Consider the following 15,727-nt stretch of genomic DNA (forward strand, 5'->3'; position numbering starts at 1 on the left):
CCTTCTCCTGAGCCTTTTGCATTGCTGCAGAGTGCTGGTACCCAAATTACTGTAAGCTGACACCAGATACTGTCCTCGTGATTCTCAATGTGAATCATCAGCTGGCTCTTGCTGGAGGGGAAATTTGTGTCTTCTGCCTCATCTGCCAGGACTTTGTGCCCCATCTGGTATTTTCTGATGAGACACGATCACCAGAATATGTGCAGCAGAAGCTGGGGGTAGGTTAGGAAACTGTCCAGCCTCACAGAATCACAGAGTTGTTAGGATTGGAAGGGACCTCTGGAGATCACCCAGAGCAACCCCCTGCCAAGGCAGAGTCACCTGGAGCAGGTGGCACAGGAACACATCCAGGTGGATTTGGACTGTTGCCAGAGATGGACACTCCACACTCTCCCTGGGCATCTGTTCCCATGTTCTGCCACCCTCAATGTAAAGAAGTTCTTCCTCACTGAGGTGGAACTTGTGTTTTAGTTTTGGCCATAGCTCCTTGTCCTGTCACTGGCACCACTAAAAAGAGTCTGGCATCATCCTCTTGGCACCTACCTTGGAGATATTTATGGGAATTACTGAGATCCCCTCTCAGTTTTCTCTTCTCCAGCCTAAATAGGCCCAGCTCTCACTTCTCCTCCTAAAAGAGAGGCTCCAGACCCCTCATCATCTCTGTGACCTTTCGCTGGACCCTCTCCAGTAGCTCCTTGTCTGTCTTGCATGAAGGAGCCCAGAACTGGACAAAGTTTTCCAGATGTGGCCTCCCTGGGGATGAGCAGAGGAGCAAGATCACCTCCCTCGACCTGCTGGCTACACTCTTCCGACTACAGTCTCTCATTTCTTTAGTATTTGGGCAAAACAGTGGCCCAGGGATATATTTCTCCAGGGGCTGGGTAAACTGGTGCTGGGAGGGCTGTCCTGCCACTCTCACTGCTGGTTCCTGCTGTGCTCCAGCTTCCAGGGGTTTTCCACGTGGTCCCTTTGCTACTGCCTTATGGCTTTGCCAGAGGTCTGTAGGACAGCCAAGCTAGTTACTGTTCTGGAAGAGGTCAGTATTTTCTTGAGGTACTCAAAAGGCAGAATGGAGATAGCAATTTTAATACATGATATGTCAGGAGAAGCTGAGCAGAATTTGATGAGGGAAAGGGTACTTCTGAAACCCAAAGGGTGTTCCCTTGTCAAATGCCAAAAGAATGGTGCTATATACCAAAAATTTTACAGCATGCTGTGATGTAAATATTCTTCTTTTCGCACCTGATAATGCTTATTTGAGCTATCATAATAAGTGTGTACCACACACTGATACCCTCTTAGGGCTCTAAGAGGAGAAACAAAAATACAGAAGGACATACCATGCTATTCATTCATACTGCACCATGCCCCCACCCTGTAGGTGTGTTTTCTCCTCTGCCACGAGGAAGCTCTGTTTGAGCACACAAACCTGAGAACACAGCAGGTAGGAGGTAATCCATGGCAAAACAGGGAATAAATCTCATACAATGTAGAGCATATTTTGTCCTCAAGATCTTAGAAAAACAGTCGAATTGTACTTAGCTTGTGTTTTGTTGAATGGATTTTTGTTCTTTTTATGGATTTTTACACTCATCCCCAAGCACGGTAAATTATCTAGGAAGAAAGAGAACTGTTGTGCGTGTTAAATTAGATGACATAACCGGTGGAAAGAATATGGAGAATGATAAAGTTGAGTAGAAACAAGAAATTTTAAAGGAATATTAACGGATAAAAAACAACAGACACAAAGGTGATGGTCAGGTGAGTTACAGGTAGTAAGAATAAACTTTTAGAGTGCAGCAAGATCAGTACACTGATGATATGATGCTAAATATAATCTATATAATTTCAGATTCTAATAATGAAGACAGAAGCATTAAATACATACTTTTATGTAGGAATTACTTGAAAATTTTTACATTTCTTATATAATAGCGATGTCCTGAACTCAGCAGATTGATGTTCTTTGCTCTGAACATTTGCAGGAAAAAACTGACACAACAATTCCAATTCTTAGTGTTGTCTTAGGTTGTGGGAAAACCTCGATAACTGGAGACTATAATTGAAAAATGATACATTTTCTTTTCAAAATTGTATTTCTTTTGTAAATGTGAACAAAAACTGACACATGTGGCACGATAGCTACAGGTTTGTAAGAATCTAATTAAGACAGTCCAGCATTTATTTTGAAGTTGATAGATCTTTCTGCACCAGAGACTTCATTGATTAATACCACAGCAAACATTTCAACCAAGTTAATATTTGTTTCAAGTAGGTTTATGGAATTTGACCCAAGTTTAACCCTATGCAGATACAAAAAATTAAGATTCCAGATTTGTGGTAAAGTGCTTGCAGGCACTTAAAAGGGCTAAATATGAAATACTGCATAGAGCTTGGATGGATGCTGCTTACAAATCTGGCTTGTATGGGAGCCAGATTTGTCGAAGTACAAAGGACAAAAGAGCCCATTTATTCTTTATAATGTAAAACATCTTTTTTTTTTTTTAAACGTCATTTCTACCTAAAATTTAAAAGGCAGTTATTTTCTTTAATGACATTGTAACTTTTAAATCAGTCATAGTAATAAATAAAAAATTATTAAAGTCACACTAAATGTATTTGTAAAGAACAAATAGTAAACTAGTCACTTTAGTAATTGGATAGTTTCATTGGTTAGGACTATTCAAAAATGATTAATTTTTTTCCCATTTCTTCTGTAAATGTTAAATACTTCTTTTAGATTCACAACATTAATCCCTTGCAGGTAGGTGGGTAGGTGCTGGGTCCTCCACTTCTCGGCAGCAGGGGTGAGCTGCTTGTAAGCCTGTGCAGGGGAGATACAGGTGGGGAAGCACTGGGGAGTGTCACAGTGGCTGCCAGGAGATGAAAAGGGCGAAAGCGGTGTGTCGGAGCTGCCTTGGCATTTCCGACTGTGGGGTTTGTTGTCAGCAACTGCTGTGCAGGTGCACTGGATTAATGAGACACTCGTTTTTTTGTTCCACTTCTCCCAGCACTGCAGCCTATCAGCCTGGAAGTGTAACTATGCGTGACACTTTATCCATCTATACAAGCATTTAACAAGTATCTACTACGCATTACTAAGTATGTGTGCGTAGGTGTGCCCACAGGGCTGTGGTGTTGGGGTTCTTGGATCTGTAAATGTTCTCATCTTCATTGTTTAACTTTGGCTTGAAAAATGCCTTTTCATTATCCATGAAATTCCATTCATCTTTGGCTTGCAAATAAAATGTTAGAAATCTCCTGCTCCTCCCCCCACCTCTTGCATTCTTCAGGAAAATTTTGGCAGCCTTTGAAATAATAAATAGCTTCATGGTGATTTTAAGTGTGGGTTTGTGTCATGGCCACAATGCTAAATACTCACTGGAGAAATGAAAAGGCAGATGAGATTCTTGTCTCTTCTCCACCACGCTGAAGTGTTTGATCTCACTTGTGCTGAGCTCAAGACCTGTGGCACCCACAGAAAAGCATATTTTCTCATGCTAGCTGATATTTATTTTTACTAGCATAAGTAGCAGCACACTCTCTTCCAGAGATGAGAGTGCAGTTCCTCCTCTCAGCTCAGTATGAGGGAAGAAGAAAAGCTTAAGTGATATGAATAACCAATTTTTCTGTGTTCATTTTCCAAGTTAAGTAACTGATCTCCATAATTATCTGTCTTGCAGTACTGGCTGGATCCTGCCAAGACCCTTGCTGAACATAAAGAATTGATAAACAGTATGTATTTAATTTGAACTTCAAAGACATATCTGAAGATGAAGTAACAATGTTCCATCTATACAGTCTGCACAGTATTTCTATTCTAGTCACAGCAGATTGATAGTTCTTAACAAGTTTGTTATTGTAGTTCCTAATGGTATCAAAATTTTACACATAGATTGCACATGGTATCATTTGGTACTATTCTGTGTGGTTATTGTCCAGAGATTTCTGTGTGCTTGAATTTTGTTTTAGGCTAATAACTGGTGCTATTCTTAATTCGTATAATTAATTCTATAAGAGCTGTGATGCCTCTGTCACGCTTAGCATACCACAACCAACTAGGATTCCCTTCTGCTTCTTAAAGTAAAAGCAGTGCCTCCTAATGATAATAGATTTTCTTCTATTACTGTCAGTTTTCAGATATTGCAGATGCTAGATCTGTTATATTTATTACAATTAAAGAATGGGATTTGGACATGTTTAAAAAAAAGATGTAGAAGCGGAGCATGCATGAAATAAATATAGCTGTAAGAATTTTGGTACTGAGTTATCTGAATAACAGAAGAGTAATATGTTTAAAAGGTGTATTAGAGGACCTTTTCCAAGTATTTCTAAATTTAACATAATTAAAGATGCTCCGTAAGATACTTGGAAGTGTGGAAGGAATTACTATTCAGTATTATTAGTTATGACAGACAATCACATTTCAGGCACAATTACATTTTTCAGATAGCTTCAGTGGAAAAAATATTTAAACATCAAAATCAAGCAGCAAAAAAAAACTATCTTGGGGAAGTAACAATTTAGCAGTGAAAGCTAAAGTGAAATTTTCAAAATAAGAAAAAATTCCAAGTAGACAAGATGTGAATAATTAAAAGATTAAAAAAAATTATAAAAATCCTTTTTTTTCCTGCTTATGTGTAATGAGTGTAGATGTATGGACTTCCGGTGTGGATGTTACATTTTTTTCAGAAAATTTCAAGTTTCATAAAATGTTAATATAGACTTCTTAGTAGCTGTCCTGTAGTCAGCTAGTAACAATTCATACCAATTAGCAGTTCATGATTACTCACTTCTACACTAAATTTTTTTTCCCACAGCTGGCCCACCATACACTCTGTATTTTGGCATAAAATTTTATGCAGAGGATCCATGTAAACTTAAGGAAGAAATAACAAGGTACAGTATTTCATAAAAGTGTAGTTTGTTGATCTCAGGCTAGCAATATATTTCATCCAGGTGCATATTGTTATGGTGTGTCTGGATTGGGTTTGTTTTTGCTTGAGCATTGGTGTGTAGGAAGAAAATCGTGATTAACTTCACAGTGGTTAGTAGTGACAACTGTTTGGAAGCCCAAGAAGAAAAGATGTTCTCTGATGCATCAAAAATCAAAGGGCCTTGATGTGCATTTTTGGGGGTGGGTTTTTATTTTCTTATTTTCACTAATGCATTGTTACAGCTGAATTTATATTGTGCTATAACCAAGTTTATAGTTTACTTGGATATCAGATATAAATACAGGGAATTTTCTTCTTTACTGGCCATAGTTTAAATTCCAGAACTGCTTTTCTAGGGGATTCTTTTGGTCTTGCTAAAAATATGTGAAGGAAATTGAAGAGTTGCATGCCTCTGATTCTTTTACCTAAGCTTGTCCTCTGCAAGGTATGAGGATGCACACAGTACCACATGCTTGCACACAGACACACACATGGTTATCTGAACTCTCTCACAGTTTCGGGGTTTTCTGTTTGTTTTATTTATTAAATGTCTTGGACAATTAGTTTTAGGTTCAAAAGGAAATTTGAGAATTTGGGTAGGTAGGCAGACAAAATTAGTGTGCTGGCTTGCATTAACAGATGCCAAAATACTTCTTTTGATGTCCTAAGAATGTGACACATGAGGATTCGTTAGAATGCATGCAAGCTTTTCATTTTCCTTAATCAAAGATTGCAGCACAGCCAGAATATTTTTCTTGTTCCAGAGTGAGAAAATTCTTTTGTTTCCATACTGGCACAACAGGAATGAAAGTCTCCAACACAACAAGACCCAGGCTAGCCTGGCAAAAATAATAAATGCTGTGAATTGGCAGGTGAAAGAGCAAAAGCTGGCAGCAATGGAATGCCCCTGTACTATGCAAATTTGGTGCAGTTTTCCTGTACTTTCCCAGAAAAGCTTTAAATCCTGCTCACAGGGAAAGACAGGTGTCCCTGGGAAAGGGAACTTTGGCCACAGAACCTGTTGTGACTGCCTCCCAGGAGGCAGGGGGCTAAATTTTCACAAGATTTCCCCTTGCCCTGTGATAAGGCCAGTCAGTGATCTGCACTGCTGATCAGGTGTGTGAATCCAGTCAAGAAATGTTGCAGTGTAATTAGGAAGCCTCTGTTCGTGACTTCACAGTGCTTGGTCATGTAGAACTGTCACCTTAGATGGTACAGAGGGAGGGCCAAGGGATATGATAGTATTGTGAGTCTGCTCTGAAACATATTGAATAGTCAAATACCTTCAACATCTATGAACACTTATTCTCAAAGGCTCTTAAATCTTGGAGGGAAGGTTGTGGGTTTTTTTTTGTTGTTGTTCAGGAAAATAACAGTAATAATAGTAATAGTAATAACAATAATAATATTATTATTAATAATAATAATGATTTTCCTTAGAATCATTTGGGTTGGAAGGGACCCTTAAAGGTCCTTCCACTTAGGAGGCATTAAAGGCCCTCTTTTTATTTATTATAATAATAATAAAAATAATAATAATTTTCTGCCTAAGTGTGTAATTCCAGTGATGTGTTAACTGCCTTGTGCTAACCGATGGGTTTCTTTGGAGTATGTATTTATTACTTTAATGGACATGAGAGCTAACTCTGTTGTTATCAGATTCTGACGATCTGTGCCATTACATGATTACTCTTTGCAAATAATGAAAACCTGTCAAATTTGTAATTGCTTTGCAGCAGAATCTGTCTGGCTTGTAGGCAAAAGCTAACACTGTGGTGTTTGCTGGATGTGTTTGCCAGAGAAAACTCGCAATTAGGCACTCTAATATATGCATGACAAACATGACGGCACACAAGATGAGAGTGCTTTAGCTATAGGTATGGACAAAAGGCCTGGTTTTGCAAGGAGTTCAGCGGCTTCAGTGGGAATTGAGATTGTTCACCTTACAGGAGTCACTTTAGCAATAAACAGTGCAGGATGCAGGTGTATTTTGAAGTTTCCTCTGCTACTTTATTTTGAGACTACAGAACTACAGCTACCTGCTCCATGGATAATATATTTATAGCATCCTCTCCTTCTAAGCTCTGCTTTGTAGAGGTGGAGAAATGCTAACAGAAGTATGGGTGTGCATCAGAAATGCATTTCATGTCAGAAAGATGATGTTGTGTATTCCACAGAAGATGTAAAATCATCTTTGTCACTATCATAATTCATACAGGGAACATTTGTCTAGGTATGACTGCAGGCATAAACTGGAAGCAGGACTCAGGTACTGCTTAGAGTGAAGGAACACTGAGTGTCTGTGCTTCGTGTTGCCCAATGATATTCCCAGAAAATTCTTGGGCAAATGCCCTGTTGCTTTAAGGTAGAGAACATTAACTCTTTTTTAGACGATGGACATTTCTACTACAATATCTGTCACAGCACAAATTCTGGGGAATCATTAATCAGAAAAAACATGGATATCTTTATTCAGAGGCTCACGTGATAAAGTCTAGAAAATCTGGTTGGACCTTAAGTTTTCCAAGTCAGCTATCATGTAACCTGAAGTTTGTAAACTTCCCTGAAATCAGTGTAGGTGCACTTTGAGCTTACAGATCATTCCAAGGTGCTTTCATAAATAACTTGTACTAACACAGAATAAATTATTTGCAGTGTAGCTGAATGGGTCTATGTAGATAAAATTGAACTAGTGAATAATGAAAAAGCTATGTGTTTGTATGGAAGACCTTTTTTTTTTCTGTAAAAGTTACCTTCTCTGTATTTTTTCCTTTTGTAGGAAATCAGTGCAAGAAATTCACTTAGGATTATGTGAAACACTGCATAAATCTGTTGGAATAAAACCAGACAAAATCCAAACAGTGTTTAAAAGATTTCTTATAAATCATTATGGGAAGTTGCAAAACTGCAGGTCCTTTATATAATGGCTTGTTATCTTGTCTTTTCCATCTGCTTTGGGCATATTGATTCATTCTAAGTGGTCTCAGCTTTACCAAGTGTTGAAGCAGGTTATGACTTTGAAAATTACATTTTCATCCCTGCTATTGCTATTCCAAGCAGGAGAGCACCCTGTGGTATGACAGATACAGTTAATTGCTGATGGCACACCCCTCCATCTTCTTCATGGACTCCATCAAAGCTACCTGCTGCATTGTAGTCGATCCTCTGGTATGTGCAGAGGAAATATTTGCGTAAAGAAGCATCCAATACCCAGTTCTCTTTTGCTCTGATCCAGTGATGAGGTTAAACTTTTGCCCATTGATAGGTTTCTTTTTCCATTTTCTGATTCCCTTCCCCACTTCCTGACTGCTCTATGAAAGTCAAAAGAGCGAAATGACATTTTAGGGAGATAATGGATTGTATCTGCACAATATAAGCAGATTGGAAAAGCAGGGAGTGATCCTTTACCTAGGTTCTTTCACTGGATTAATCTTAGTTGTTATTTCAGGGTCAATAGGGGAAGTAATTTAGAGAGGAATACAGGCTCTTACTGTCACACAGTTATGGTACAATAAACTGCATGATTTTGAAGTATTAATTGGACTTGAAATAACAACTTTATTTTCTCTCTGTGTTTTAGGTATCAGTTTTTCTTGCAGGTAAAGCAAGATGTTCTACAGGGCCGTTTGCCTTGTCCAATCAACACTGCAGCACAGCTGGGAGCATACATAATTCAGTGTAAGTTCTCCTGGCCCACTGAGAGCTTATTTCTTTCCATCTTGCATTGTGATTATTAAGTGGTGACTGAAGGCATCATTAACACTTTATGCATTCATTTCAAAACAGAACAAAAGTAGTGTCACTGTTTCACTTCAAGAGCTGTAAATAAATGACCATTTTGAACAAATAGTGCAGGAGCAATATGAAGTTAATGTAAAGAGGAAACTTCAAATTTAGTCTGAAGACTCTGCTAAACATTCTTTACCTTGCTGGAGAATATTTTATCATGTACTCAAGACTTTATGGCTTGGATTACAGGTAGAGTATGACAAAACCTTCATCAGGAGATCTACAGATTTCAAAAGGTATTGGCAGCCTCCAATCACAGTCTGCCAAATTAAAGATTATTTCAAAAATAACATTATGTCAATATGACTGCATGTTTGCTTGGAGGGAGGATATGATCTGACCTGAAGTGAAGAATTTTCACTTTTTTTAGCATTTATCTACATTCACCCATCAGTACAGATCTTTTCAGAAGTGGATGCCATATCCTGCATACATAATAGAACTAGCAATCAATTAGAAAGGAGCTGCTGTCTACTGGAGCTGTTATTCTTTTTCCATTACAGATCAAGATCTATATTCAAACACAATTGGTAACCAAAAATTGTGTGAAGAGCCATGCTGGGACCTCTATCTGTAATTTCTTCTGTGTTAAATTTAGGTTGTCTAAAGTGATATGTATCAAGGAAAGATTATTTGTATTATTGGTGTTACAAGTGTGACTCAACAACATTTAATATAACATTAAAAATAGTCCTCCTTTTATATCCATTTTAGAATGACAAGGCAGAATAACTTGTGTGTGAAATGGGAATGGGCATAATACAGGATTTCATGGGGGATCATATGTGTATCTGAAAAGCTAAAATTTCAGGCAGTATTTATTTGTGTACAATTATTTTTGACTTAATTTTGCCATCTAAGAAATATGACGTCATCCTCTGAAAAATTTTTTGCAATGCACATTTCACTTTGCTGGCACACATGCCTTCCCTGAAAAAAATACTGCAAGGGTGAAGCAGGAAAATATGCAATGATGGTAGCATTTTCATTTTATTATGAGAAATGAGTAAAAAGAGTAAATTCATGCCCTTTAGTAATTTTGTAAGGTGGTGAGAGTGTTGTTTTGGTGTAGTGTCCTGTTCCTGTAATTCTAATCTCAAACACTCTCTTGGAAAACAATGAGGAAGTTTATGGGATAGAGAAGAGTTAAAGCACAGCCAGGGTTACATACAGTGGGTTAAAGTTAGTCCAGACACGAGCAAGCATGCATTCCCATTGGCTCTATAAAAAGCTTTGTCCTTGTGTTTATGGCTTGCAGTTGTTCAAAGTATGTAAAGACACCTGAGAAATGCCTGTGTCAGACACTGAACACATAATTTTTATGGAGGTTTTCCAGTGAAACTTCTCAACGTCCCTCCTGAGCAGATCACTGTCTTTTTCTAGCAATGTCGTTTCAACATTTTGGAAAGAAACATCAGTAATTAGAAGAGTCTTTTCCTTCTTGGCTCTCGAAGCCTTCTTTTTGCTATGTTTTTGGCTTAGTGGGCATTGGATAGAAAGCTCCTGTGAAGTCTTTCTCAGAGAAACCCAGCCTACAGATATTACCCAGGGTTATAAAAAAAATTGAAATATGAACTTTTGCAGCATTTCTCAGATAGATGCAATTACAGTTAAGATCAGTAGATCTGAGTTCTGGCCAAGATGCATATTTGTTTTCTAATTATGTTACAACGTATTAACAGACATGACTAATGTATACAAATTCAGGGTTGCTTCAAAGAAAATTACATTGGCTCTTCATCATGTTCTTTTCTTTAGGAAAAAGTCTTTTGAAAGTTATTTTTACTTGAAAACTGAATTTGATGTTCAGGGAATACACTGATATTTTATTGAAAAAGGAAAGCTTGTGATTCTTCATGAGAAACCCCATTAGTAGACCTTCCCTTTAGGAGTCTCAAGATACTTACCTGCATTTGTATTTGCAGAAGTTTATGTTAAAGTCCCAGCAATAATATGGATCAGTTCTACTGGTAGTATTGCAGTTTATCATGAGAGCACAGATATTACAAAACTAGACTTTTCTTCTACACTTGTTTGCCTATGTTGCCAAATAATTGATGTAATTGAATTTAAACTTTGCTGGCTCGGTCAAAATTTTATCTGGCCTGTAGAAGGATTAGGTTTCCTGTCAAGGCTTCTAGCTCTTTCTAGCTATAACCCCCTATATATCTTTTAAAATATGTGAAGACAATTTTTTCTTGGTTTTATGTGTGCTGATGTGAATAGTTCTGTATTCTCTTCCTTTTTTCCTTTTTTTTCTTATCTGACTGACAATTAAATTGGCCGTCAGCTGGAAAGGGGTGGCTGGGCACCAGTAGGTGGATTATATAACATGTTTTTTGGTTGAGAAAAGGCACAAGTGACCTTTTTCTTCTCCTTGCATCCTCTAGCTGAGCTGGGGGACTATGACCCATACAAGCACACCGCAGGCTATGTCTCCGAGTACCGCTTCGTTCCTGACCAGAAGGAAGAGCTGGAGGATGCCATAGAGCGGATACACAAGACTCTGATGTAAGAATTCAGTACTCTTGGGAACTTGGCAGGTAATACCAGGCTCAGGGATGCTTGGTAGGCAGGGAGGAACAGCTTGTGGTGCAGAGTGGAGGTTTCTAGACTTGAGGAAAGGACTCAGGGAATCCAGTTATACCTCTCAGAAGCAGAAAATATTTTACATAATTGAAGCTGTTCTTTTAGGAACTAAGTAGGACAATAACTGGAAATGTGAGGTTTGTCAGAGCTAGATATGGGTGTTTCAGAACCAGTAGTTTTAATAAAACATATGCCAGAAATTCAACCATACGTAGAGCCAAAATAAACATTTACTTGCTTATCTCCAAGTTCATGTTCCTGGTAAGTGTAAAGAAGCTTGTTCTAACAAATCCAAGTTAAGTACAATTGTGATATAACCATCTGAGAAGATGAGAGCAGTAAGGAACCTTTCATGAGTGTCTTCATCATATCCTTTGTCAAAGTAATGCAAAGACAATCAGTTACCCATCTTGTAGCAGATCTAAATTTCTTGATTCTCTTGCTGTAATGAAGCCACAGTCTGGATAAAGGTTAAGTAATTTTTGCCTGTAGCATTGTGTGTTAATGTTATATGTGTCTTGTTTAATGAGAATAGGTATTAACTCAGGATCACAGCTGTTCTCTCTGAAAAGTTCTCCAGTAATTGGAGTCTGTGCCAGCTGCCACATTGACCTGAGCTTTTGCTTCCAGAGAAGAAAGCCTGTTGTCAATAATTATTTCTGTGTGGTTGCATGACAGCCTTATACTAATTGATACATTTCAGAGAACTTGCTACAGGTAGTTCTATGAAATAAAAAAGTATTGTTTTTTTCATTCCAGAGAGAGGAAACTGAGTCACAGATAGTTAGTTTGGTTCAACATCACAGAATTGGTTTGCGAGAAATGAGAGTTGCGATGAATTGCTGTGAACTAAGCAGCCTTCATTTCTCTCTCTCAAGTTTCTGTAGTCATTAGTGTAGTAAATCAGATTAGTTCCCATTTGCCTCAAAAGGTTTGCAGCCTTGACAATGAAATTCAGAAGCCAGTGGTTGTGAAGGGGAGTGATCACTGTCATAACACTTATTGATCCAGAGCTCTAGTACTGTTTTGCTGCTTGGCTGCAGTTGGGTGTCAGGGATTTAGCAACATCAGAACAGAGAGGAAAGCCAAGGTGTATTCATTGCTACTTCAGCTCAGCTGTTACCATCAACACTGCCAGCTTTCACTTCTGCACAAGTGACCACAGTCTCTTTAGTTAAGAAGTTTGAAGCTGTACTGGCTGAGGGCATCCCAAATTGTCTCACCAACTAGAAACATTTTAGGGACAGGTTTGTGATATGGTTTGGAAGAATTGTTTTATTTTTTCTGGATCCCAGCATGGAAACACAGGGCTTTTTTTTTTTTTTTTCTCCCAGCACAGCTGTGGCACTGCATATACCTTCCTTCTCCTGGTTATGTCCAGAAAAACTGTTTTTTGTTGCATATTTTCTTTCAGTTTTTTTTACACATCACAATAGCTATTTAGGGATTCAGTAAGGATGTGGTTTTTTGAGAAAGTTTATAAATCAAGGAAGGTGAGGGAAGAAGGTGGAGGGGATTTCTGACTGCATGGAGTCTCTGCAGCCTGCCTATTGTAATTGTTGTCACATCTATAACCAGCATGACAGCCCCAAGGTCAGAGAGCAGTGTGAGGTGACCTGATGTTGTCATGCACATCTGGAGGATCAAGCAGTGACTTTGGGGCTCACACATAAGAAAGCAAACACTTGGTGCTGGAGGAGAGACAGAATCCCTCAGTGCAGACAGGAGAGCTGGTGTTGCACTGCTGACAGTGCCCATTTCAGACTGTGGGAGATCTATCACTGACTGGTGCTTGGAAAGTCAGCTGCTGCTGTGTTTTGAATCAACATTTCATGCTGTCAGTGGGGCACAAGCAAAGTGTAGCTTTCGATGTTGTTTAGGGCCTCAAGTGGCACTCAGGTGCCCTTTGTCCATCCAAAGGAGTGTGTGTGTGTCAGCTGCATGGCTGTCACTTTGCCAGTGGCAAAGACTGCTTTAGTTTTGGGATGTGTGATGCTGAGGAGAGTTTGTATTTTCACACACGATGAAAATGAAACACCCTTTGTATTAATGGGAATTCTTTCAGTCCCCGAGAGTCCTTCATCCCTTCACATTCTGGCTTCTCCATCTGCTTTTGGGAGGACTTCTTTCTCTGGCTTCCATCTGCTTCCTTCAGAAGCTCCAGCTCACATCTTTGCTTCCTTCAATATTTTTGCAAATTCAGTTTCTAATACATGATGCATTACTGTGAAAGTATTTCTAAAAACACACTGAAACATTTATTTGACATTGGTCCTTCCAGAGGCAGGTGAGAACAGAAGAATTCAAGTGCACCAGCATTTTTCTAAGCATGGTCAGTAAGGAAAGACTAACAGCAGCACTTAAATTGGTGTTGTATTCTAGCACTAATTCAGTAATGGGGTAATCCACTTTGCTCAGGACTGGTATTTAGCCTGCTTGGGAGCTCAGTGAGACAATACAGCCCCTGTGAACATTTTGCTGACATTTCCAAGAGCCACTTGCAAGACTTTAAATTACAAATCAAGCTGCAGAGTAAATTCTTACAGCAAAAGTGTATAAAAGACATGACAGATGTGACATTACTGATGTGCCAAATATCCAGTGTTCTGCGTGTTCTGAATACAGATAATGAATGACACATCTACTGGGATTTGAAGAGAGGGATTTCTCTTACAAGCTTCAGGTCTGCTGCTTTTTCAGGAGTCCTTGGAGAGAAGAGCACCTGAAACAGTGGCAGTGCTGCTACATGGATAAGATGAGCTGAAGCAGTCCATCTGCCAGATACAAAGAAGGCATTTTAAATACCTTTGAATACCTTTAAATACCTATTGCATTCATGCTAGCACTGCTGTTCCACGTCTTTGACCTTGGAAGTGCTTTTTACTTTGTCAGTTATAACTCAAAGTTGGGAAAACCTGGATGGTAGCTTTTAGGCTAGAGAGAACAGAGACAAGAATCAAGAATTTGCATCTTGCAGGACTTTTACAGATCTTTGGTCAAAATGTTGAATGTAGAATGCTCTACTTCACACCTTGAATTTGAAAGGCAGCACATCCAGTGAAGTATTTCCCCAAGAAAACCAACAGGATGAAGCAGGATATGCATCTTTTTGAGCTGATATTTTTACAAGACATGCTGTACTGTCCCAATAACAGTCCAGTTGCTTTCAGAGAATTATTGAAAAGAAGTGAAAATGAAAACGCAACTTCAACTATTTCAAGCTTACAGAAGAGTATCTTGCTCTTGTATCAATGACAGATATTAAGGGAAGAGCAAAGTAAATTCTGAGGACAAGGCTTTGAATTTATTTAGTTGTTTTGTTCTTCTTGAAAATAAATCCATTGTCACTAATGTCAAATATGTTCCTACTAGCCAGGATTGTTCCTTCACTAGTTTTCCCCAGTTGTTTCCTGCCAGTGGTACTTTTTAACTGATGGATTGATATCTGTAGCTAGGAAGGCAGGCAGAATCTTTGAAAAGGCTAATCTCATGAAACAGAATCCAAACGTTGTTTTCAATGTAGCAGACTTGGGAACTACCAGTTGGTGTGACCTACCATAAGCAAGATTTTATGAAGAAAGTAATAGTTTGTCTGAAGTTATGAACCTTGCTTTCACAAATTTGTAGCTTCAGCACTGCTATGGGGAAATAGTACCCCAGTCAGTCCTACTGTTCCTGCTTTGTTAATAATCATGTAGTTATTGGGGAAAAAAGTTATTTTGCATATTGAAGCCTAAAAATGAAATGTCTGAAGTGTGTCTGTGACAGCAAGGAAAAGGTTAGCCACTGTATTAGGCAAATATCATATATATAAAATAGCATAAGGTCTGTGGTAGGAGACCACTAGAGATCTAGTCTTACTTGGAATAAGAAGTTCAGTGTTGAAAATACAATGACAGTCTAACAAACTGGTAAGAAGGGCTTCATATGTGTCCAGAAAACTGTATTTGTTAATATGGTCTATTTTTATATGTTGATTGGAATTGCAATGCTGAGGCAGAAGTTAACTACTTAGGTTTGGCCAAATCTCTGGAAATGTATGGAGTGGATCTCCATCCTGTTTATGTAAGTGGTAACCGTGAAAAACAATTACTGCACTAATGTGTGAAACAGTATTTATACAGTTTTGTTGCCACAGGATAACTGGAAAGGGAACACTACTCAAGAAATGCAAAGGAACACATATTTACAGATGGAGAGGATTCGGTCATTCATACACACAAAAGCCTAATGATTTTCAGATTAAATGCTGTGATTGTGTTACGCCTATAAAAACCAATCAGTTATACTCTGGATAAAAACAATTCAGATAGAAAAGAAGTAATTTGTGCAAGTGTCAGGAGACATGAGTGAGGGTTATTGCCTTTGTCTTTGACAGAAGAATTTGCACATTATTTTTGTTTAAAGAAAGA

At 38.5% G+C, this 15,727-nt stretch overlaps 1 protein-coding gene across 1 annotated transcript in view; it reads left to right on the forward strand.

Annotated features, from left to right (window-relative positions):
• The window catches only part of EPB41L4A (erythrocyte membrane protein band 4.1 like 4A), a 74,622-nt gene that overhangs the window by 6,245 nt on the left and 52,650 nt on the right, over positions 1 to 15,727 (forward strand). Inside the window, exons 4-9 of the mRNA XM_017728366.1 lie at positions 3,684 to 3,735; positions 4,821 to 4,899; positions 8,518 to 8,615; positions 11,117 to 11,240; positions 11,560 to 11,569; positions 15,306 to 15,380. Of these exons, the coding sequence (XP_017583855.1) occupies positions 3,684 to 3,735; positions 4,821 to 4,899; positions 8,518 to 8,615; positions 11,117 to 11,240; positions 11,560 to 11,569; positions 15,306 to 15,380 (438 nt within the window). The remainder of the gene's footprint in view (positions 1 to 3,683; positions 3,736 to 4,820; positions 4,900 to 8,517; positions 8,616 to 11,116; positions 11,241 to 11,559; positions 11,570 to 15,305; positions 15,381 to 15,727) is intronic.

The sequence above is a fragment of the Corvus brachyrhynchos genome, unplaced genomic scaffold, assembly GCF_000691975.1.
Source record: "Corvus brachyrhynchos isolate BGI_N302 unplaced genomic scaffold, ASM69197v1 scaffold433, whole genome shotgun sequence".
NCBI lineage: Eukaryota > Metazoa > Chordata > Aves > Passeriformes > Corvidae > Corvus > Corvus brachyrhynchos.